Raw genomic sequence first — 26,740 nt, 5'->3', positions numbered from 1 at the left:
AAATCCTTAAATTCATTGGTGCCCCAGGTTACAAAGTTAAAAAGGGGAATGCCAGATCTTGGAAAATCTGTCAGGACAAATTTCTAGATTCCATAGGTCCCTTGACCAAGTTATTTGAATGGGTCCAAAGACTCTTATGTTTCATAGGTAATACAAATGCGGCCATGACTTTAGAAAGACGTTGTAATATATTGCGAAAAATTGACCCAAAAATATCAGATTTCGCTTCTAATAATATGTCCCCTGATGAATGGTTTGTTATTTGGTGACTCTTATTTGAAAGAGCTCAACCAATATGTAAATACCTTTTCTAATCTTAACAAGGTTAAAACCTCTGTTAAAAAGATATTTTACCCTAATCAGAGTTTCTCTGACAGGGCCGGGAGAGGCAGAGGCCGCTTTCCCGGCCGTCAACCATACCTATCCAGGTCTCATTATTACCAGTCCCATCAACCCCATTATTCTAACCAATATCAGTCTCAATTCAACAGAAATTTCCAAGAGCCTTCAACCACATCATCATTTTTCCCAGCAAGAGGACGCCCTTGGAACCAAAGAGGCTTCAGGGGTAGAACAAGATCAAGACAAGCTCCAGGTAAGATTATTAGATCCTTTTCAGGTTCTTTCTTCCCAAAACAGAATTGGTGGCAGAATTGCTTTGTTTGCCCAAAACTGGACTTCAATCACCTCAGATCCTTGGGTTCTTCAAGCGTCAGAGATTTACATAGAATTTATTTCCCTTTCCGTTCAAATAAAATTTCCACAACCAATTCATTTTTCCCAAAAAGACAAAATTCTGGTTCAAAACGAAATCTCTTCCCTTTTTTCCAAAAAAGCTATCCTTCCTGTACCTCATCCTCAAAACTTTTATTTAAGCAACCTTTTTCTTGTCAAAAAGAAAAACAACCAATTCAGACCTGTCATAAACCTAAAATCCTTAAATGCTTACGTTGTTTACCATCATTTCAAGATGGAGGGCATTCATTTACTAAGAGAATGCCTAAGAGAAAACGATTGGCTAGTTCGTTTAGATCTCACAGACGCTTACTTAACTGTGCCAATCGCTCAGGAGCATTGGAAATTTTTAACTTTCCGTTGGGAGGATCAATTTTCGAATTTCACCTGTCTCCCCTTCGGTCTATCCTCTGCTCCTTGGATTTTCACAAAATTACTCAAACCTGTGATAGCTTGGTTAAGACTTCGAGATGTTCGTCTAATAATTTATTTTGACGACATCCTTATTATGGACCCGAATTTTCTCTCACTTCAAAATCATTTGTCTTCCACAATCTCCCTTCTGGAATCTCTAGGTTTCATAGTAAACAAACAGAAATCAATTTTATCCCCTACCAAATCCTTAGTTTTCTTAGGTTTCAAGATAGACACAACCCTTTCCACTTTGAGTCTTCCATTAGACAAAGTGAAGAATATAAAGAAAGAGATTTCCAAAACCTTATCCAAAGAGTCAGTTCCTATCAGAACTACAGGGAGTGCAGAATTATTAGGCAAGTTGTACTTTTGAGGATTAATTTTATTATTGAACAACAACCATGTTCTCAATGAACCCAAAAAACTCATTAATATCAAAGCTGAATAGTTTTGGAAGTAGTTTTTAGTTTGTTTTTAGTTATAGCTATTTTAGGGGGATATCTGTGTGTGCAGGTGACTATTACTGTGCATAATTATTAGGCAACTTAACAAAAAACAAATATATACCCATTTCAATTATTTATTTTTACCAGTGAAACCAATATAACATCTCAACATTCACAAATATACATTTCTGACATTCAAAAACAAAACAAAAACAAATCAGTGACCAATATAGCCACCTTTCTTTACAAGGACACTCAAAAGCCTGCCATCCATGGATTCTGTCAGTGTTTTGATCTGTTCACCATCAACATTGCGTGCAGCAGCAACCACAGCCTCCCAGACACTGTTCAGAGAGGTGTACTGTTTTCCCTCCTTGTAAATCTCACATTTTATGATGGACCACAGGTTCTCAATGGGGTTCAGATCAGGTGAACAAGGAGGCCATGTCATTAGATTTTCTTCTTTTATACCCTTTCTTGCCAGCCACGCTGTGGAGTACTTGGACGCGTGTGATGGAGCATTGTGCTGCATGAAAATCATGTTTTTCTTGAAGGATGCAGACTTCTTCCTGTACCACTGCTTGAAGAAGGTGTCTTCCAGAAACTGGCAGTAGGACTGGGAGTTGAGCTTGACTCCATCCTCAACCCGAAAAGGCCCCACAAGCTCATCTTTGATGATACCAGCCCAAACCAGTACTCCACCTCCACCTTGCTGGCGTCTGAGTCGGACTGGAGCTCTCTGCCCTTTACCAATCCAGCCACGGGCCCATCCATCTGCCCCATCAAGACTCACTCTCATTTCATCAGTCCATAAAACCTTAGAAAAATCAGTCTTGAGATATTTCTTGGCCCAGTCTTGACGTTTCAGCTTGTGTGTCTTGTTCAGTGGTGGTCGTCTTTCAGCCTTTCTTACCTTGGCCATGTCTCTGAGTATTGCACACCTTGTGCTTTTGGGCACTCCAGTGATGTTGCAGCTCTGAAATATGGCCAAACTGGTGGCAAGTGGCATCTTGGCAGCTGCAAACTTGACTTTTCTCAGTTCATGGGCAGTTATTTTGCGCCTTGGTTTTACCACACGCTTCTTGCGACCCTGTTGACTATTTTGAATGAAACGCTTGATTGTTCGATGATCACACTTCAGAAGCTTTGCAATTTTAGTGCTGCATCCCTCTGCAAGATATCTCACTATTTTTGACTTTTCTGAGCCTGTCAAGTCCTTCTTTTGACCCATTTTGCCAAAGGAAAGGAAGTTGCCTAATAATTATGCACACCTGATATAGGGTGTTGATGTCATTAGACCACACCCCTTCTCATTACAGAGATGCACATCACCTAATATGCTTAATTGGTAGTAGGCTTTCGAGCCTATACAGCTTGGAGTAAGACAACATGCATAAAGAGGATGATGTGGGTAAAATACTCATTTGCCTAATAATTCTGCACTCCCTGTATAGCCAGGATAGTAGGGTTACTATCATCCTCTATTCAGGCTATATTTCCTGCCCCTCTTCATTATCGCGAACTTCAAAGATTGAAAATCCTTCATTTGAGAAAAGGCTTTTCCTACTCTCATTTGATTCCCATATCTCCAGAAGCCAAAGAAGGACTTTCCTGGTGGCTTTCTCATTTGGAAGCCTGGAATGGAAGAGCCATTTTTGGCAAAACGCCGGATTTCATCATCGAATACGATGCCAGTCTTTCAGGCTGGGGAGCTCGTTGCGGTCCTTCCATCACAGGTGGCAAATGGACTCTGGAAGAGAAACGCTTTCATATAAATTGCTTAGAAATATTGGCTGGCTCGTTTGCAGTCAAGAGTTTTGCAAGGTCTTCTTCTCCAGTTTCTATTCTCCTGCGTATGGACAGTATTTCTGCGGTGCAGTATCTCAATCGTTTGGGAGGCACCAAGTCCAGGGACCTGTCCAACATCACCAAAGATTTTATTCATCTTTGTTTGGACAGGAATATTTCAGTCACAGCAGAATATATTCCAGGACAATCGAACTCGGCTGCGGACTGGGATCTCGTAATTTGACGGACTTCAGCGATTGAAAGTTGGACAGGAGTCTTTTTCTCTCTCTCCAATCTCTCAGGGTTCCCTTTTGTTTGGATCTATTTGCATCCAGGACCAATTTTCAGATTCTTCCTTATTTCAGCTGGCATCCGGACCCAGAAGCAGCAGCCATAGATGCTTTTCTCCATCCATGGCTGCCTCAGGGAGTTTACGCGTTTCCTCCCTTTTCGATGATTCCGAGGACAATTTCAATTGTCCGCAGGGATTTCCTACGTCTAACAATTGTGACCCCTCTTTGGCCGACACAGTCATGGTATCCATCCCTTTTGGAGATGTCCATCGATCTCCCAATTCTTCTTCCTTGTCCTCCCCATCTTCTCACAGATCCGGAGGGCAATTATCATGATCTAGTCCTACAAGGTTCTCTTCTCCTAGTAGCATGGAAGATCTCAGGGGACCCTGGGCTCTCCGAGGCCTTTCGGCTGGAGCAAGATCCCTCATTCAGGAATCTTGGGCCCCAGGTATTCGTAGATGCTACTTTGCCGCTTGGTCTAAATGGTCTGGCTGATGCTTGCAAAGGAATCTGGATCCCTTTTCTTCAGATTTAACTGACATTATTAATTATTTATCTCACCTTTTTGATTTAGGTTTAGCTTATAGAACTATCAATGTTCATCGCTCAGCCATTTCTGCTAGACATAATTTAGTTAATAATGTTTCTGTTGGTAAAAATCCTTTGGTTTGTAGGATCCTCAAAGCCATGAAACTGAAACGTCCTCCAGTCCCTAAACATGAATTTTTCTGGGATGTGGATTTAATATTTTCTCTTTTCAAATCTTGGCCAGAAAATATTTAATTATCCTTAAAACAACTTACAGCTAAACTCGCTATTCTTCTTTGTCTAATTTCTTTCAGAAGAGTTTCTGATGTTAAAGACCTAGATTGGAATTCTAAACGTTTCTCCCCTGAAGGTGTTACCTTTTTCATTGCACGAAGAACTAAAACTCTTTCCACATCTATCTTTTACCCTTATCTTCCTTCTGAACCTTCCCTTTGTGTGGTTGAATATTTAAAATCTTATGAATCCAGAACTTTACCTTTTAAAAAGTCTTCTAATAACCAACTTCTGATATCTTTTATTCCCCCTCACGCTTCTGTCTCTTCTACTTCTATAGCGAGATGGGTTAAATGGGTTATGAAAGAAGCTGGGATTGATATTTCCTTTTCAGCTCATTCAGTTAGAGGTTCTGCTGCTTCTAAAGCCTTTTTGAAATCTGCTCCTCTTCAACGGATTTTGGATGCGGCAGATTGGTCTTCAGACTCTACTTTTAAGCAATTTTATTTCAGACCCATTCAACATGCCTCACTTTCCTTATTTTCTTAAAGTGTTATTATCTTTCATTATGGTGCTTTAAACTTGCAAAATAGGAGTCTCTGGTCTTGTAATAAAATTCTGATTATCCTAGTATTATGAAGGTATAATCTAGATTTTATTAAAGACACAGAGACGGGTATTTTCCCTCCTCATTTTTTATATGATACCCTCCCGCTTAAATTATATGTTATTATTATATATTTTTTGTTTTGACAGTCTCCATCTGAAAGAAACCATTGTATGGTATCAGGATTCTTACCTTCTGCTCAAGAGGATTTCCACTTTCCGAACATCCCTGGATCAATTTAATCTTCTGCAGTCAAGTTCGGCTCGACCAAGTTTTTCTTCAATCAATCTTTCAACTGTTATTTGTTCATCTTAATTTGTTGTTTGGGACTGTTGGTTTCTTCATGGTTTTAAATTTTTTCCCCTTTGTGAGCATCAATCAAGAAAGAGGAGGTTTGGCTGCTTATTGGACAGTTTATGGACACTATTCCTTCTCTGATTGGTCTCTTTTTTCTTGGAGTTATAAGTTAGCTCTCTCATTAGCTACTTATTGTGGTTCTTTAATTTCTATGCTGTTTTAATATCTTGTTATTATTCTTATACTTTTAAATGCTGCATTGAGTAGTAAAGAAAGAGAATGCAAAATAGGAGTCTCTGGTCTTGTAATAAAATCTATTTTATTAGGTTTATTATGCTGTTTAGCATTTAAAGTCTTCATTTCAAAGCTTTAAAAATAATGTATTAGATGTTACTTATGAAAATTTTGAGAGGGGTCTGGAACCTAACTCCCTCACTTTCCCATTGACTTACATTATAAACTCGGTTTCAATTTACAACGGTTTCTATTTACAACCATTACTTCTGAAACCTAACCCCGGCATAAACTGAGGGCTACCTGCCTGTATATATAGCACATATATATATATAGATATATAGATAGATAATATAATATATATATACTGTATATATATATATAATATATATATATATATTTTATAATGAATTTGAGGCTGCGAGAAGCCACGCCGAGGTCGCGCCCCAAGCCCCACCCTGATACACACCCTCACCACGCCCACTTAAAAAGTGTCCAGGAATTTTCTGGGCAAAAGGTGGCAACCCTAATCATGGTACTTGGAGTTTCAGGGAGATTGCATTTCATTTGATGGCATCAGGGAGTTGCTATTTCAATTAGGGAGACTCCCTGAACTTCAGGTCTGACTAAGTGACACAAAGCCTAGGGCCCGATCCGATATGCAGCGTCGCCCGCAAAAGCCGGCGACGCCAAATTTTGCGCTGGTTTGGTATCACATATACAGCGTAACATAGAAGTTACGTTTGTAAATTCTATGCTGTTTTAATATCTTGTTGTTATTATTCTTATACTTTTAAATGCTGCATTGAGTAGTAAAGAAAGAGAATGCAAAATACTCGTCTCTGTGTCTTTAATAAAATCTAGATTATACCTTCATAATACTAGGATAATCGGAATTGTATCATCATCAAATAAGTTTAATGAACAACAACATTTGCTAAACCGCACCTAATAAAATTATCACACAAACACAGACTGTATCATCATCAATCTAAGTTTAATGAACAAAAACAAAAAAATTACAAAACAGACTGTACCATCATCAAACTAAGTTTAATGAAAAACGTATTTTTACTTGCCTTTTTCTGCAAACAGATCTCTGCATGAGTTTGCAGCTAAGGGAAGTGGCTGCTAGATCTTGTTCCTTTGAAAGCTGATCCATTGATCACGTCTGGCTTGCTTGGCTTTGCATGTCTTTGCTGCAATACAAGCGGACAGCTCCGCCTACTGGCTATTTTAATGTATGCACTGCTTTTCAATGCTTTCGAAAGCAGTCAATCCTTTTCAATAGCAGTCACATGACTGAAAAAAAGGTTGTTAATCTGAAACAGTGCAAATTGAACCGGCGTAAACCGAGGGCCACCTGTTTATATATATATTTATATATATATATATATATATATATATATATACAGGTGGCTATAGCTATATATATATATATATATATATATATATATATATATATATATATATATATATATATGGGTTTTTCAGGTTGGGATGTCTGCTTAGTGCCTATTATCCAAGACACCCCTAGAGAGGGCAGAATCCCATACCCCCAACGGTCCCGACTTTCACGGAATGGTGTGTGGGTTAAGCAGGAGTAAGAAGGCTGTATACTCTCTGACCTCAGGTAATGGTGACCTCTAACCTCTGGTAGTGATGATGTCTAACCCCTGGTGATAATGCTAACATGCCTTCAGTTTTATACGATGAGAAGTGCTAACACCAGGGTAACGAACAGTGGCAGCCTCAGACTGCCAGCTAATATGCTTGCCAACCCCAGGACCCCATGCAATGAATTAGAGAAACCCATATATGATGTAGTGTGTGTGTCTATCTGTATCTATAAGTACATGTGCGTATCTGTATGTATATGTTTATGCTATGTAGTGTGTGTGTGTATCTGCATGTATACGTTTATGCTATGTAGTGTGTGTGTGTCTATCTGTATGTATAAGTGTGTATCTGCATGTATATGTTTATGCTATGTAGTGTGTGTGTGTGTATCTGCATGTATAAGTTTCTGCTATGTAGTGTGTGTGTGTCTATCTGTATGTATAAGTGTGTATCTGCATGTATATGTTTATGCTATGTAGTGTGTGTGTCTATTTAAGAATCTATTATTAAAGGGGCAGTCTAGTCAAAATTAAAATTTCATGATTCAGATAGAGCATGTAATTTTAAACAACATTCTAATTGACTTTTATCATTAAATTTGTTTTATTCCCTTGGTGGTATATTTTAAAAGCTAAACCTAGGTAGGCTCAAACTGATTTCTAAACCGTTGAAAACCGCCTCTTAGCTCAGAGCATTTTGAAAGTTTTTCACAGTTAGACAGTACTAGTTCATGTGTGTCATATAGATAACATTGTTCTCACTCCCGTGGGGTTATTTAGGAGTCTGCACTGATTGGCTAAACTGCATATCTGTCAAAAGCACTGATTTAAGGGGCAGTCTGCAGAGGCTTAGATACAAGGTAATCACAGAGGTAAAACATATATTAATATAACAGTGGTGGTTATGCAAAATCGGGGAATGGGTAATAAAGGGATTATCTATCTTTTTAAACAATAAAAAATCTGGTGTAGACTGTCCCTTTAAATGTCCAATTAAGATAAACATATTGAGCACTGTCTCTGCAAAGGCTAATTAAATACAGAGCTCACATAGCTATACCAGTGGTTTGAGCTTGTGTTTGATTTGCTGCCTAACGGCTAGATTTGGAGTTTGGCGGTAAAAGGGCTGTTAACGCTCCGCGGGTTTTTTTCTGGCCGCACCATAAATTTAACTCTGGTATCGAGAGTTCAAACAAATGCTGCGTTAGGCTCCAAAAAAGGAGCGTAGAGCATTTTTAACGCAAATACAACTCTCGATACCAGAGTTGCTTACGGACGCGGCCGGCCTCAAAAACGTGCTCGTGCACGATTCTCCCATAGGAAACAATGGGGCTGTTTGAGCTGAAAAAAAACCTAACACCTGCAAAAAAGCAGCGTTCAGCTCCTAACGCAGCCCCATTGTTTCCTATGGGGAAACACTTCCTACGTCTGCACCTAACACTCTAACATGTACCCCGAGTCTAAACACCCCTAGCCTTACACTTATTAACCCCTAATCTGCCGCCCCCGCTATCGCTGACCCCTGCATTACACTTTTAACCCCTAATCTGCCGCTCCGTAAACCGCCGCCACCTACGTTATCCCTATGTACCCCTAATCTTCTGCCCCTAACATCGCCGACCCCTATGTTATATTTATTAACCCCTAATCTGCCCCCCACAACGTCGCCGACACCTACCTACACTTATTAACCCCTAATCTGCCGAGCGGACCTGAGCGCTACTATAATAAAGTTATTAACCCCTAATCCGCCTCACTAACCCTATCATAAATAGTATTAACCCCTAATCTGCCCTCCCTAACATCGCCGACACCTACCTTCAATTATTAACCCCTAATCTGCCGACCGGAGCTCACCGCTACTATAATAAATGTATTAACCCCTAAAGCTAAGTCTAACCCTAACACTAACACCCCCCTAAGTTAAATATAATTTTTATCTAACGAAATAAATTAACTCTTATTAAATAAATGATTCCTATTTAAAGCTAAATACTTACCTGTAAAATAAATCCTAATATAGCTACAATATAAATTACATTTATATTATAGCTATTTTAGGATTAATATTTATTTTACAGGTAACTTTGTATTTATTTTAACCAGGTACAATAGCTATTAAATAGTTAAGAACTATTTAATAGTTACCTAGTTAAAATAATTACAAATTTACCTGTAAAATAAATCCTAACCTAAGATATAATTAAACCTAACACTACCCTATCAATAAAATAATTAAATAAACTACCTACAATTACCTACAATTAACCTAACACTACACTATCAATAAATTAATTAAACACAATTGCTACAAATAAATACAATTAAATAAACTATCTAAAGTACAAAAAATAAAAAAGAACTAAGTTACAGAAAATAAAAAAATATTTACAAACATAAGAAAAATATTACAACAATTTTAAACTAATTACACCTACTCTAAGCCCCCTAATAAAATAACAAAGACCCCCAAAATAAAAAATTCCCTACCCTATTCTAAATTTAAAAAGTTACAAGCTCTTTTACCTTACCAGCCCTGAACAGGGCCCTTTGCGGGGCATGCCCCAAGAAGTTCAGCTCTTTTGCCTGTAAAAGAAAACATACAATACCCCCCCCCCCAACATTACAACCCACCACCCACATACCCCTAATCTAACCCAAACCCCCCTTAAATAAACCTAACACTAAGCCCCTGATGATCTTCCTACCTTGTCTTCACCATGCCAGGTTCACCGATCCGTCCTGGCTCCAAGATCTTCATCCAACCCAAGCGGGGGCTAGACATCCACTGAAGAAGTCCAGAAGAGGGTCCAAAGTCTTCCTCCTATCCGGCAAGAAGAGGACATCCGGACCGGCAAACATCTTCTCCAAGCGGCATCTTCTATGTTCTTCCATCCGATGACGACCGGCTCCATCTTGAAGACCTCCAGCGCGGATCCATCCTCTTCTTCCGACGACTAGACGACGAATGACGGTTCCTTTAAGGGACGTCATCCAAGATGGCGTCCCTCGAATTCCGATTGGCTGATAGGATTCTATCAGCCAATCGGAATTAAGGTAGGAATTTTCTGATTGGCTGATGGAATCAGCCAATCAGAATCAAGTTCAATCCGATTGGCTGATTGGATCAGCCAATCGGATTGAACTCGCATTCTATTGGCTGTTCCGATCAGCCAATAGAATGCGAGCTCAATCTGATTGGCTGATCCAATCAGCCAATCGGATTGAACTTGATTCTGATTGGCTGATTCCATCAGCCAATCAGAAAATTCCTACCTTAATTCCGATTGGCTGATAGAATCCTATCAGCCAATCGGAATTCGAGGGACGCCATCTTGGATGACGTCCCTTAAAGGAACCGTCATTCGTCGTCTAGTCGTCGGAAGAAGAGGATGGATCCGCGCTGGAGGTCTTCAAGATGGAGCCGGTCGTCATCGGATGGAAGAACATAGAAGATGCCGCTTGGAGAAGATGTTTGCCGGTCCGGATGTCCTCTTCTTGCCGGATAGGAGGAAGACTTTGGACCCTCTTCTGGACTTCTTCAGTGGATGTCTAGCCCCCGCTTGGGTTGGATGAAGATCTTGGAGCCAGGACGGATCGGTGAACCTGGCATGGTGAAGACAAGGTAGGAAGATCATCAGGGGCTTAGTGTTAGGTTTATTTAAGGGGGGTTTGGGTTAGATTAGGGGTATGTGGGTGGTGGGTTGTAATGTTGGGGGGGGGGGGTATTGTATGTTTTCTTTTACAGGCAAAAGAGCTGAACTTCTTGGGGCATGCCCCGCAAAGGGCCCTGTTCAGGGCTGGTAAGGTAAAAGAGCTTGTAACTTTTTAAATTTAGAATAGGGTAGGGAATTTTTTATTTTGGGGGTCTTTGTTATTTTATTAGGGGGCTTAGAGTAGGTGTAATTAGTTTAAAATTGTTGTAATATTTTTCTTATGTTTGTAAATATTTTTTTATTTTCTGTAACTTAGTTCTTTTTTATTTTTTGTACTTTAGATAGTTTATTTAATTGTATTTATTTGTAGCAATTGTGTTTAATTAATTTATTGATAGTGTAGTGTTAGGTTAATTGTAGGTAATTGTAGGTAGTTTATTTAATTATTTTATTGATAGGGTAGTGTTAGGTTTAATTATATCTTAGGTTAGGATTTATTTTACAGGTAAATTTGTAATTATTTTAACTAGGTAACTATTAAATAGTTCTTAACTATTTAATAGCTATTGTACCTGGTTAAAATAAATACAAAGTTACCTGTAAAATAAATATTAATCCTAAAATAGCTATAATATAAATGTAATTTATATTGTAGCTATATTAGGATTTATTTTACAGGTAAGTATTTAGCTTTAAATAGGAATCATTTATTTAATAAGAGTTAATTTATTTCGTTAGATAAAAATTATATTTAACTTAGGGGGGTGTTAGTGTTAGGGTTAGACTTAGCTTTAGGGGTTAATACATTTATTATAGTAGCGGTGAGCTCCGGTCGGCAGATTAGGGGTTAATAAGTGTAGGTAGGTGTCGGCGACGTTGTGGGGGGCAGATTAGGGGTTAATAAATATAACATAGGGGTCGGCGATGTTAGGGGCAGAAGATTAGGGGTACATAGGGATAACGTAGGTGGCGGCGATTTGCGGTCGGAAGATTAGGGGTTAATTATTTTAAGTAGCTTGCGGCGACGTTGTGTGGGGCAAGTTAGGGGTTAATAAATATAATATAGGGGTCGGCGGGGTTAGGGGCAGCAGATTAGGGGTACATAAGTATAACGTAGGTGGCGGTCGGCAGATTAGGGGTTAAAAATTTTAATCGAGTGGCGGCGATGTGGGGGGACCTCGGTTTAGGGGTACATAGGTAGTTTATGGGTGTTAGTGTAGTTTAGGGTACAGTAGTTAAGAGCTTTAGAAACCGGCGTTAGCCAGAAAGCTCTTAACTCCTGCTTTTTTCAGGCGGCTGGAATCTTGTCGTTAGAGCTCTAACGCTCACTGCAGAAACGACTCTAAATACCAGCGTTAGAAAGATCCCATTGAAAAGATAGGCTACGCAAATGGCGTAGGGGGATCTGCGGTATGGAAAAGTCGCGGCTGTAAAGTGAGCGTTAGACCCTTTAATCACTGACTCCAAATACCAGCGGGCGGCCAAAACCAGCGTTAGGAGCCTCTAACGCTGGTTTTGACGGCTACCGCCGAACTCTAAATCTAGGCCTAAGTGTATTAAAAGATATGACTTTATTTAGAATTGTATTTATATTACTTTGGTCTTATGATTTTTTTTGAGCCCCCTCCCTGCTTCTGCCCACCACATTTCAATTTTTTGCCACAGGTTGGGGGTGTCCCTCTTTTGAATTTTGAAATATTGGGAGGTATGAAATCAAATGACATCAAAATTAGGACCCTAACTTGGGGACAGGACCCCTGAAGAGCCCCCTGAATGCACTGCCCCTATCTACTCTCATAGGTGATAATGCAAATACAAACATAATATAAACATCTACCCTATAAAAACTAGGCTTTTTTGTCACTTTCGCCTAGATTTAGAGTTTTGCTGCCAAAGGGGTGCGTTAGCTACGCGTGCTTTTTCTGGCCACACCTTTTAAATACCGCTGGTATTTAGAGTTCACAGAATGGCTGCGTTAGGCTCCAAAAAAGGAGCGTATAGCATATTTACCGCAACTTCAACTCTCGATACCAGCGGTGCTTACGGACGCGGCCAGCTTCAAAAACGTGCTCGTGCACGATTCCCCCATAGAAAACAATGGGGCTGTTTGAGCTGAAAAAAAACCTAACACCTGCAAAAAAGCCGCGTTCAGCTCCTAACGCAGCCCCATTGTTTTCTATGGGGAAACACTTCCTACGTCTGCACCTAACACTCTAACATGTACCCCGAGTCTAAACACCCCTAACCTTACACTTATTAACCCCTAATCTGCCACCCCCGCTATCGCTGACCCCTGAATATTATTTTTAACCCCTAATCTGCCGCTCCGTACACCCCCGCCACCTACATTATCCCTATGTACCCCTAATCTGCTGCCCTAACATCGCCGACCCCTATATTATATTTATTAACCCCTAATCTGCCGCCCACAACGTCGCCGCCAGCTACCTACACTTATTAACCCCTAATCTGCCGACCGGACCTGAGCGCTACTATAATAAATGTATTAACCCCTAATCCGCCTCACTCCCGCCTCAATAACCCTATAATAAATAGTATTAACCCCTAATCTGCCCTCCCTAACATTGCCGACACCTAACTTAAAGTATTAACCCCTAATCTGCCGACAGGAGCTCACCGCTACTCTAATAAATTTATTAACCCCTAAAGCTAAGTCTAACTTTAACCCTAACACCCCCCTAAATTAAATATAATTTAAATCTAACGAAATAAATTAACTCTTATTAAATAAATTATTCCTATTTAAAGCTAAATACCTACCTGTAAAATAAACCCTAATATAGCTACAATATAAATTATAATTATATTGTAGCTATTTTACAGGCAACTTTGTAATTATTTTAACCAGGTACAATAGCTATTAAATAGTTAATAACTATTTAATAGTTACCTAGTTAAATAATTATAAAATTACCTGTAAAATAAATCCTAACCTAAGTTACAATTAAACCTAACACTACACTATCAATAAATTAATTAAATAAACTACCTACAATTATCTACAATTAAACCTAACACTACACTATCAATAAATAAATTAAATACAATTCCTACAAATAAATACAATTAAATAAACTAACTAAAGTACAAAAAATAAAAAAGAACTAAGTTACAAAAAATAAAAAAATATTTACAAACATTAGAAAAAAATTACAACAATTTTAAACTAATTACACCTACTTTAAGCCCCCTAATAAAATAACAAAGACCCCCAAAATAGAAAAATGCCCTACCCTATTCTAAATTACAAAAGTTCAAAGCTCTTTTACCTTACCAGCCCTTAAAAGGGCCCTTTGCGGGGCATGCCCCAAAGAATTCAGCTCTTTTGCCTGTAAAAAAAACCCATACAATACCCCCCCCACATTACAACCCACCACCCACATACCCCTAATCTAACCCAAACCCCCCTTAAATAAACCTAACACTAAGCCCCTGAAGATCTCCCTACCTTGTCTTCACCATGCCAGGTTCACCGATCGGTCCAGAAGAGGGTCCGAAGTCTTGATCCAAGCCCAAGCGGGGGGCTGAAGAGTGAAGTCCATCCTCGGGCTGAAGTCTGGATCCAAGCGGCGGCTGAAGAAATCCATCATCGGGCTGAAGTCTTGATCCAAGCGGGCGCTGAAGAAGTCCATCATCGGGATGAAGTCTTCTATGAAGCAGCATCTTCAATCTTCTTTCTTCCGGAGCCATCATCTTCCAGCCAATCAGATTGAGCTCGCATTCTATTGGCTGTTCCGATCAGCCAATAGAATGCAAGCTCAATCTGATTGGCTGATCGGATCAGCTAATCGGATTGAACTTGAATCTGATTGGCTGATTCCATCAGCCAATCAGAATTTTCCTACCTTAATTCCGATTGGCTGATAGAATCCTATCAGCCAATCGGAATTCGACGGACGCCATCTTGGATGACGTCATTTAAAGGAACCGTCATTCGGCGAGTAGGCGTCGGTAGAAGAGGATGTTCCGTGTCGGCTGGAAGATGATGGCTCCGGAAGAAAGAAGATTGAAGATGCTGCTTCATAGAAGACTTCATCCCGATGATGGACTTCTTCAGCGCCCGCTTGGATCAAGACTTCAGCCCGATGATGGATTTCTTCAGCCGCCGCTTGGATCCAGACTTCAGCCCGAGGATGGACTTCACTCTTCAGCCCCCCGCTTGGGCTTGGATCAAGACTTCGGACCCTCTTCTGGACCGATCGGTGAACCTGGCATGGTGAAGACAAGGTAGGGAGATCTTCAGGGGCTTAGTGTTAGGTTTATTTAAGGGGGGTTTGGGTTAGAATAGGGGTATGTGGGTGGTGGGTTGTAATGTGGGGGGGTATTGTATGGTTTTTTTTTACAGGCAAAATAGCTGAATTCTTTGGGGCATGCCCCGCAAAGGGCCCTTTTAAGGGCTGATAAGGTAAAAGAGCCTTGAACTTTTGTAATTTAGAATAGGGTAGGGCATTTTTTTATTTTGGGGGTCTTTGTTATTTTATTAGGGGGCTTAGAGTAGGTGTAATTAGTTTAAAATTGTTGTAATTTTTTTCTAATGTTTGTAAATATTTTTTTATTTTTTGTAACTTAGTTCTTTTTTATTTTTTGTACTTTAGTTAGTTTATTTAATTGTATTTATTTGTAGGTATTGTATTTAATTAATTTATTGATAGTGTAGTGTTAGGTTTAATTGTAGATAATTGTAGGTATTTTATTTAATTAATTTATTGATAGTGTAGTGTTAGGTTTAATTGTAACATAGGTTAGGATTTATTTTACATGTAATTTTGTAATTATTTTAACTAGGTAACTATTAAATAGTTATTAACTATTTAATAGCTATTGTACCTGGTTAAAATAAATACAAAGTTGCCTGTAAAATAAATATAAATCCTAAAATAGCTATAATATAATTATAATTTATATTGTAGCTATATTAGGGTTTATTTTACAGGTAAGTATTTAGCTTTAAATAGGAATAATTTATTTAATAAGAGTTAATTTATTTTGTTAGATTTAAATTATATTTAACTTAGGGGGGTGTTAGTGTTAGGGTTAGACTTAGCTTTAGGGGTTAATCCATTTATTACAGTAGCGGCGAGATTCGGTCGGCAGATTAGGGGTTAATAATTGAAGTTAGGTGTCGGCGATGTTAGGGAGGGCAGTTTTGGGGTTAATACTATTTATTATAGGGTTATTGAGGCGGGAGTGAGGCGGATTAGGGGTTAATAACTTTATTATAGTAGCGGTGCGGTCCGCTCGGCAGATTAGGGGTTAATAAGTGTAGGCAGGTGGAGGCGACGTTGAGGGGGGCAGATTAGGGGTTAATAAATATAATATAGGGGTCGGCGGTGTTAGGGGCAGCATATTTGGGGTACATAAGGATAACGTAGGTGGCGGCGCTTTGCGGTCGGCAGATTAGGGGTTAATTATTGTAGGTAGCTGGCGGCGATGTTGTGGGGGGCAGGTTAGGGGTTAATAAATATAATATAGGGGTCGCCGGTGTTAGGGGCAGCAGATTAGGGGTACATAAGGATAACGTAGGTGGCGGTCAGCAGATTAGGGGTTAAAAAAATTTAATAGAGTGGCAGCGATGTGGGGGGACCTCGGTTTAGGGGTACATAGGTAGTTTATGGGTGTTAGTGTACTTTAGCTCTTAACTACTGACTTTTTTCTGCGGCTGGAGTTTTGTCATTAGATTTCTAATGCTCACTTCAGCCACGACTCTAAATACCGGCGTTAGAAAGATCCCATTGAAAAGATAGGATACGCAAATGGCGTAGGGGGATCTGCGGTATGGAAAAGTCGCGGCTGGAAAGTGAGCGTTAGACCCTTTCCTGACTGACTCCAAATACCAGAGGGCGGTAAAAACCAGCGTTAGGAGCCTCTAACGCTGGTTTTCACGGTTTCCGCCCAACTCTAAATCTAGGCCTTAGTGACTATAATCAAATTAACCCCCAGAGAGAGCAGAATCCAATGACATCAAAGTTAGGACCCTAATTTGGGGATAGGACCCGCCAGAGCCCCCTAAATGCACTGCCCCATCCACTCGCATAGGTGATACATACATCATATAAGCACCTACCCTACAAGAACTAGGCTTTGTGTCACTTAGTGACTACTACACAAGTATACCCCATACTGAGCATAATCAAATGACACCAAAGGTTAGACCCTAACTTGGGGATTAGACCCATCAGGAGCCCCCTGAATCCACTATAATAGGTGCTAATGCAAATACAAACATCATATAAACATCTGCCCTATAAAAACTAGGCTTTGTGTCTCTTAGTGACTATTATCCAAGTCACGCCCAGAGAGGGCAGAATTCCCCAACTGTCCCGATTTTCATGGACTGGTGTGTGGGTTAAGCAGAAGTAAGAAGGCTGTATACTCTCTGACCTCAGGTAATGGTGACCTCTAACCTCTGGTAGTAATGACGTCTAACCCCTGGTGATAATACTAGCATGCCTTTAATTTTATACGATGAGCAGTGCTAACACCAGGGTAACAAACAGTGGCAGCCTCAGACTGCCAGCTAATGTGCTTGCCAACCCCAGGACCCCATACAATGAATTACAGATACCCATATATGATGTAGTGTGTGTGTCTATCTGTATCCATAACTGTGTGTGTGTATCTGTATGTATATGTTTATGCTATGTAGTGTGTGTGTGTATCTGCATGTATAAGTGTAAGCTATGTAGTGCGTGTGTATCTGCATGTATAAATGTATGCTACGTAGTGTGTGTGTATCTGTATGTATAAGTTTATGCTATGTAGTGTGTGTGTCTATCTGTATCTATAAGTATGTGTGTATCTGTTGGTATATGTTTATACTATGTAGTGTGTGTGTGTGTATCTGCATGTATAAGTTTATGCTATGTAGAGTGTGTGTCTATTAGTATGTATAAGTGTGTATCTGTATGTATATGTTTATGGAACAAACAAACCTGCTCAACGGAGCGCCCCTGGGGTGTGTAGTTGTAAATCCAATGAGGTGATAGGCACTGATAGAGAGAGGGTAGCAAGCAAATAAATGTTGTTCCCGGGCGGCAAACAAAAATTCCCAGTGCGTCTGCACACGCACAAAAAGTAACAGTTAATCCAAGATTGGGAAAAAAATAAGCGCTCCAAGCCCAGAAATATATAAAAAGTCAATTTTATTCCATACTTATTAAAACCATACAAAATAGAATAAAAAGTGGTAAGCACTATTGTGCAAAAACAAGTTGAGGAACAGGTGCAAAAACAGCAAACGTTTCGTGCTCCACGCACTTGGTCACTGCTGATTGATACACATGTTCAGTGCTCCTTTTATTACCTGAAATCCTTAAAGTGAAATCACACTTGCGTAGGCAAATTCCCTTGATTTTTTTTTTACTCAGAATTTATGCATGATGGATACTGGTGATGGGCAAATGATTTGGGGACTTGCACAAGTTGCATATTATAATAATGTACCGACCTAATTATTTAAGGCCTAGACAACTAGTTTACAGAAAGCAATGCCAATCGATACTTGCCTTTAGTCCCCTAGGCTGTACAGTGTCCAACTTATGTATCCAGCGATCCACAACTTGCAATAAACGTTTATTTCTATCGCCACCACGAACCAGTGGCGGAACGTGATCAATCAACTGAAATCTTAAGTCTTTTATCGTATGTCCGTTATGTGCAAAATGTCTCGCTACAGGTTGGTCACTGTCTCATTTTTCTATAGCCGTATGGATGCATGCCGATGGACCACCAAGGGTAGGTTTTAAACGTGGGAAGAGCTTACGTGACCTACTAGTGCTAACAGACACTGTTATACAAAACAGACTTGTCTCAAATCCACCAAGAAAGGGTCATACAGATGCCCCAGCTGCGTCACCTGTCACTCCTTGGTTCAATGGACCAGTTTCAGACACCCACATACCAACAAAATGTATCCTATAAAACACTACTTAAAGTGAATGTAAATTTTGATGCTAAAGTGCCCGGTTTTTAAAACTTCGATTAAAAACAGGGGCACTTTAATTCATCAAAATTTACATTTCACTCCTGTTGTGAAAAAATACTTACCTTTTAAACTTCACAGCAGCTCCAGCTTCCTCCGGTCTCACAAGCCATTTCTGATGTTAGAGATGATTGATAGGTCATCCTCCAATCACAGCTTCCCCCCCCCAGGGGAATCAGTGTCTGATTCAACGCTGTGATTGGAGGAAGCCGGATGCCTCATTTTAGACCCAGGCAGAGGCTTTAAAACGGGTGGAGGAAGCTGGAGCTGAAGTTTAAAAGGTAAGTTTTTTTTAACAACAGGAGTGAAATGTAAATTTTGATGAATTAAGGTGCCCCTGTTTTTAATCGAAGTTTGAAAAACCAGGCACTTTAGCATCAAAATTTACATTAACTTTAACATGCACAACTCTGTATGTGGTTTATATGTTGAGCTGTATTTGTGGGCTGTTCTATGTGGGCAAGACCTCGGACGACATAAAGAAGAGGATGGCGAACCATCGGAGAGCCATCTGTACGGCCATAGAAAAAAGAAAATCCAAGTTTAATTTCTTACTAACTATGCCATAGATAAAAGTGACTTAGGGCTGTAGGCACCTGACATCTGATATGTCAGAATTTTGAATAATCAGCCTGGCTCAGTTTGTTTTTTTGGCTAATTTTTGTCATCATTTATTTTTGGTGTTGAAATAACAATACACTTTATTTTTTGTGTTGAAATAGCAACATAAAATTTGTTTTCATTTTTTCAACTTTTACATTTGATCCATATATATACATAGGATCTATACCTGTGAGATCCTGTCTTTTGGCCCATACCACAGCATATTTCTGTCAGGGTTTTTTCCCTGTTTTGTTTGCCATGTGCTGCTGGCAGCCATTTTACTCACCTCTCTTGCTGAACTCTGCTGCATTGTGGGGGATGCTACTCATTTCCTGCATTTCCTTTTATGGCCAGACTGGTGTACATCATACATGTGAGACAGGATGCAGTCTCAGAATTGTGATGTCATCACTTATTATTTAAAGGGCCTCTGTTCAGTATGCTTTGCCTTTGCGTTGTCTCAGACCTGTTTGTGAGAGTTCCTGTGTATTACCTGGCTGTCTGGCGTCTTTCCTGGTTCCTGATCCCTGGCTTGTTCCTGACTCTGCTTTTTCCTTGTTCCTGATTCAGACTTGTCTGACTACTCGCTTTGGCTCCTGACTCGGCTCGTCTGACTACCAGCTCTGGTTTTTAACTCCTGGCTTGTTATTTGAATTGAGGTCTTTTTATTATTTTTTGCTATTAATAAAGGTGTGATTATTTTTGCACTTCTCGTCTCAGTCTGATTCCTGGCACCCTGACATTACGCAAAGGCCATGAATCCTGATGGTGCTCCACCTTTACCTGACATCATTTCCAGGATGGATGAACAGGATCACTGCTTGGATTAATTTGCACTAGCCCTGCAAACCCTGCTGACTCGCACTGCACATTTGGACCAAAGTGTCCCTCAAGTTATGGCTGCTGCACCTATGCCTACCAGGAGCATGTCCTGTTCTGCACCTCTACTTCAGCGATATGGAGGCGATCCTATTCAGTGCAGAGGGTTTTTGAACCAGGTGGGCATTTACTTTGAGATGTTACCTCAGGCGTTTCCCTCTGACAGAGCTAAGGTGGGATTTCTCATCTCTTTACTCTCTGACACAGCTCCTGCCTTTCTTTGCGATTCCAGACATAGACCTTATTCTGGTCATAATCCAACTGGTCCCTTACATATTTTTTATGTTTGATTTCCAATAGTAGTTTCTTAGCCTGTGCTACTACCTCCTGTAAGGTTTTGTCAAATTTTCCAAAGTATGGTTCCTTGCTCCGTTTATTTAATTCATCTTGGACTGTCTTGATTTTTTTACTTAGGTCCTCCAGAGCTTTCTTCTTATAATCTATAATCAGTAAGATAAGTTTTAGGGAACAATCCGTAAGGTGTCCATTCCAGATTTCTATGAAGGATTTGTCTTCTGTCACAAAAGTCGGGAATTTATTCAGACTTAATCCTCTCGGTATAATACCTAGTTCATGATATTTCCTTAGAGTCCTAATGTCCCATTTGAGTTTGTCCTCTTTCATCAAGAAAAATTCCAATTCTTCAAATAGTGCTATTAGGCTGTAATCCCTTTTGTCAGTGGAGAATATCTTATTGCAATCCCATATCCCAAGGTCCCTTTCTTGGGCTGAACGTAATGAAAACGGGATCTCGACCAATTCAGTTTCACCTTCCATCATATATGGTATTTATATCCAATGTGTAAATAATCCTGTTTAGTTAATAAACAAGCAACTATGTGCTGTATGTTATGTTATGAAGAGTATATCCCTTTTAACCTAAAGGGAAAGGTGGGAAAGAACTGGAGGTGACAACCCACAGACCTAAATCCTTATAGACCTAAGTATAGGATAAGATAGTGCCTAATGCCAAAACATAGTTAATTTATAAACAGAGAGAAAGAACAGAAGCATTCATATGGCACACTTGGGGGGTATTGTCATCTCATACATGTAAGGTTGGTGAGTTGATTGTGTAGAGAAATGAGTTATATTAAAACTTAACCTTTATTAAATAGGTAAATAAAATAGTTCAAGTGTTGTGGACCATGCCACTTTTAATAAAAACGTTGCATCAAGTTATATTGAAATCAAAGAGAAATAACACTGTATAAAAGAAAATAACACTGTGTGCTCTCTGGTAAAGGAGTAACCTCCTGTGTGTCACAATTAAGTAAATATGTATTCAGAGGGTAAAGACTAGAGTTTATCTATAATTTAGATAGTAGGTGAGACTGCAGCGGGCTCCGAGGTAACTGTGGGAGACAGCACTATTGTTCTATATATATCTATTGCCTGTATTAAATATTATACAAATATTAGTCTCCACGCTCTCCTAACCGCCGGCTTAGCTACACAAAACCACCTGTGTGGGTGCCCACAGTGGGCCAACAAATTACCAAAAGGATAAAGTTTACCCAGTTAAGTTTACCCCGTTTTCTATATTTAAATAATAAGTTCACAGAGAGTAGCAGTGCAAACGGCCTCTATCTATGTTATGTTATGATTCAACAAGGAGATTGGAGGAGAGAGGGTACAAGAGATCGACAACCCTGGGAGCGAGGAGAAAAGTGAAATCCATAGACAGGAGGAATCTATTGCAGGGTAAAAAATCACAAAAAAGTGAAAAAACTGGGGACAACAAGGTTGTCTTCAAAACGGAGTATTCACATCAGAACCCACAAATCTGTGGAATAATAAAGAAACATCTTCCACTTCTAACAGCAGACGATGGGTTAACAGATATAGTGAGAAAAGGGGTAAGATTTGCCTATAAAAGGGGCAGAACAATAGGGAATATAGTGGCCCCCACTAGACTAGAGAGGAACAAAACTAGGACGTCATCATGGTTACAATTCAATGGAATGTATCGATGCAATTACCAAGCATGCCTGGCTTGTGAAAAGGTTCAACTAGGTGATAGTTTTGAATGTTTAGCCACGGGTGAGAGACATCAAATCAAAATATGTTTAAATTGTAGGTCAACCTACATAATTTATGTTATTTCTTGCCACCAATGTGCTTTGCAATATGTGGGCCTCAGCACAAGGGAAGCCAGGGTGAGGATCAGAGAGCATTTGGCAGACATTAGGACAGGGATCCTCACAACACTACACCTCTAATAAACCACTTTTCATGGTTTCACAACAAGGATGTGAATAGTTTTAAATGGAATATCATTGAAAGGGTCCTACCAACCAAAAAGGGAGAGGACAGAGCTAGAAAACTAGCAGAGAGGGAGGCCTACTGGATATTCAAACTAAAGACCAGAATTCCAGTAGGCCTCAACTCAGAATATGATTTAATCAACTTCTGGTAGTAACATTGTTATTTCTAGATCCGCAATCCTCTAAAACAGAAATATATCAAAATAAGTTCATTTCACTAGACTTGAATAACAGGTGGAAATTAACAATAAAAGGGTTTAAAAGCCTTGAGTCAATATTTGACACTAAGTAGTCCATTATGATATGGTATTAGTGGATACAAAAACTAACTCAATGAATTTTTCTTTGGGTAACTTCTTGTTTGTTCTTTAAACCCTGAGACACTTGTAGTGATGACTGACAGGTTTTGGTGTAAATTTAAGAATGTTTTCACAATTTAAGTGAATAGTAATATTGGAGCTATAGAGACCGACTATAATAGTTTGTAAGATTTATACAGTAAGTTGGGATAGCTTAAGATTTTTATTGGCACAGTATGTAAAATTAGTTCTAGCATTCTTTAAGGCTTGTATTAATGTATTGTACCTAAGGAACAACTAGAAGTGTTCCAAGCAAGCATTAACCAGGGCACAAACCCATTAGTTGGGGGAGAACTTACAACTGGGAATAATAGAACAAAGTGAAATAAGAGATCAATTAACAGTATAGGGGCTCACGGCTATGAGATAGCAGACAGTGGTTACAAAATGTAAGATCATACAGGATCGAAATAAGATTTAGCGTGACATTGCAAGTAACAGGAGAGAGGGAGATGTATAAGCAGAGTGGGGACCAAACTTTAACTTAAACTAAAATAAGGTTTGATTTGTACACGAATATGTTAAGGTGTTTAAACTCTATAGGAACAGGAAAGCAATCTGAACGGGGTTACGACATAGGCAGTCTCTGATTGGCCCCTACATAGGGGTGAGTATTTTACTCAAAGTATGACGAAACAGAGACTACTAGCATTCCAATTGGTTCTTAACAGTATAGGTGTGTATCCATGAGCCAATGGAAAGCAAAGATAGGTATTTTAAGCTCTGTCTACGTAAAATGTTTTACATGTGGCTAAGATTACGGTATGGGAGCCGAAACATGTTAGCTCATAACTTTTTTACCTACATTCAGTTTTATCCCGGGGACATGGGTCCCTGAACAAATGTGTTTCCTAATAAAGATTTTGTTTTTATAACCACAATAGAGACTCGGTGCTCCACTTTCTCATTATTCTGTATTCTAATTACCCATGGTGTGAGCACGAGCTACCGTTGTGGATTTTATGGGAGAGTGATATAAGACAAGACCGGTTGCACGGCAGTGCATAATAACAGGAGATGGAGAAGGTCTGAAGGCAGACAAGTCCAGTGCCACATAAAAAGGACACAGGAGGTTACCGAGTGAGCCGGACGATTCCGCAGCGGAAGCAGCCATTGAAGGGACGTGAGTACAGCTGTTAAGCTGTTTTCTATGTATGGACTTTGTTACAAAATATTGACGGCTGTTGGTTGATTGTACTGCTGCGCTATGAAGTATATATATTACTGTGCAACATTGACCTTCCTACCTGCTTCACATCTTTATATGTTTACACTGTCTGCAGATGTATAACAATATACAATAACATTTAAACAAAGCAAGTGTGAAAGGGCATTGAAGTTCATGTTATAGAGAACGGCTGTAATAGGCTTAGCCCAGAACATATCTAGACACACAGCAAAACAATTTTCCGGTCCCCTGGTTTCATTACAGTTGGTTACACCACCACCTCTATTCTGTTATATGTACCCTGTATCCCTCATACACATCACATACATACACTCACCTATACCCTGCATCCCTCAGACACATCACACACATACACTCACCTGTACCCTGCATCCCTCAGACACATCACACACATACACTCACCTGTATCCTGTATCCCTCAGACACATCACACATGTACACTCACCTGTGCCGTGTATCCCTCAGACACATCACACACATACACTCACCTGTGCCCTGTATCCCTCAGACACATCACATACATACACTCACCTGTGCCCTGTATCCCTCATACACATCACATACATACACTCACCTGTGCCCTGTATCCCTCAGACACATCACGCACATACACTCACCTGTACCCTGTATCCCTCAGACACATCACGCACATACACTCACCTGTACCCTGTATCCCTCAGACACATCACACACATACACTCACCTGTACCCTGTATCCCTCAGACACATAACACACATACACTCACCTGTACCCTGTATCCCTCAGACACATCACACACGTCCAAACACACCTGTGCCCTGCATCCCACATGCATGTCACATACATACACTCACCTGTGCCCTGTATCCCTCATACATGTCACATACATACACTCACCTGTGCCCTCTATCCCTCAGACACATCACATACACACATACACTCACCTGTGCCCTGTATCCCTCAGACACATCACACACATACATACACTCACCTGTGCCCTGCATCCCTCATACATGTCACATACATACACTCACCTGTGCCCTGTATCCCTCAGACACATCACATACATACACTCACCTGTGCCATGTATCCCTCAGACACATCACATATATACACTCACCTGTGCCCTGTATAGCTCAGACACATAACACACATACACTCACCTGTGCCCTATATCCCTCAGACACATCACATACATACACTCACCTGTACCCTGTTTCCCTCAGACACATCACACATATACACTCACCTGTGCCCTATATCCCTCAGACACATCACATACATACACTCACCTGTACCCTGTATCCCTCAGACACATCACACACATACACTCACCTGTGCCCTATATCCCTCAGACACATCACACAAATACACTCACCTGTGCCCTTTATCCCTCAGACACATCACATACATACACTCACCTGTGCCCTGCATCCCTCATACATGTCACACACATAAACTCAACTGTGCCCAGCATCCTACAATTCAAATAACAAGACAGGAGTCAAAACCAGAGCTGGTAGTCAGACGAGCCGAGTCAGGAGCCAAAGTGAGTAGTCAGGCGAGCCAGAATCAGGAACAAGGAGAACAGCAGAGTCAGGAACAAGCCAGGGATCAGGAACCAGGAGGGACGTCAGACAGCCAGGTAATACGCAGGAACTGGAACTCTCACAAACAGGTCTGAGACAATGCAAGGGCAAAGCATACTGAACAGAGGCCCTTTAAATAATAAGTGATGACATCACAATTCTGAGACTGCAACCTGTCTCACATGGATGATGTACACCAGTCTGGCCATAAAAGGGCATGCAGGAAATTAGCAGCACCACACACTATGCACCAGAGTCAGCAAGAGAGGTGAGTAAAAACAAAGCAGGGAAAAAACCCTGACACCAATAAGCAAGCGCTATCCATGGTGCTTAACCTAAAATGGGCTGACTGCTAAGATTTACATTCATGATTTTCAAATAAAGATAGCAAGAGAATGAAGAAAAATTGATTATAGGAGTAAATTAGAAAGTTGATTAAAATTGCATGCTGTATCTGAATAATTAAATAAAAAATTTGGGTTCAGTATCCCTTTAAGCGGAGAATGGCTGTACCCCGGGTCTGACCAGTGATCTATATTTGAATAGTTATTATCCCTAGGTTAAATGTATTTTTTTTTGTGTTTGTTAAAGACATAAGAACTTTATATGTTATAATATATTCACTATATGCAATTGATCATGGGTTATCAAAAGGAAAGAGGAAGCTTTCCTTAATTAGAATACTGTTTTGATTTTTTAAGTTAATTTACTTGTTTTCTTAAACAAATTTTATTAATATCTTATAACCAGTAGTAATGTTAAATATGTCGATTTTTCACGGACATATATTGTCATATATATAATTTGTTGGATGTATAGATTCGGAAAAAGCAACTGGCTTATATAAACAGAAAAGGAAGCTGTGTCTTTCAACCTTTGTATAATTTTGTTCTTACTAATTAAAGCTGGTTTGGAATAAAAACAAAAAAAAACATTCATCCCATTATGCATGTCTTCAGCTGTGCAACTGTACGGGGGCGTTTGTTACCTTAATTTGTGCTTCATAACATGCCAAACA

The 26,740-nt window shown here is 39.8% G+C and overlaps 1 protein-coding gene across 1 annotated transcript in view; it reads right to left on the bottom strand.

Moving 5' to 3' along the window:
* Positions 1-26,740, bottom strand: part of LOC128659973 (zinc finger protein 585A-like) — a 157,381-nt gene that overhangs the window by 51,460 nt on the left and 79,181 nt on the right. Inside the window, exon 6 of the mRNA XM_053713567.1 lies at positions 18,723-18,730. Coding sequence (XP_053569542.1) covers positions 18,723-18,730 — 8 coding nt within the window. The remainder of the gene's footprint in view (positions 1-18,722; positions 18,731-26,740) is intronic.

Source organism: Bombina bombina, chromosome 5 (assembly GCF_027579735.1).
Source record: "Bombina bombina isolate aBomBom1 chromosome 5, aBomBom1.pri, whole genome shotgun sequence".
NCBI lineage: Eukaryota > Metazoa > Chordata > Amphibia > Anura > Bombinatoridae > Bombina > Bombina bombina.
The sequence above is the reverse complement of the archived record's forward strand: the minus strand, read 5'-3'. Positions and strand labels throughout refer to the sequence as shown.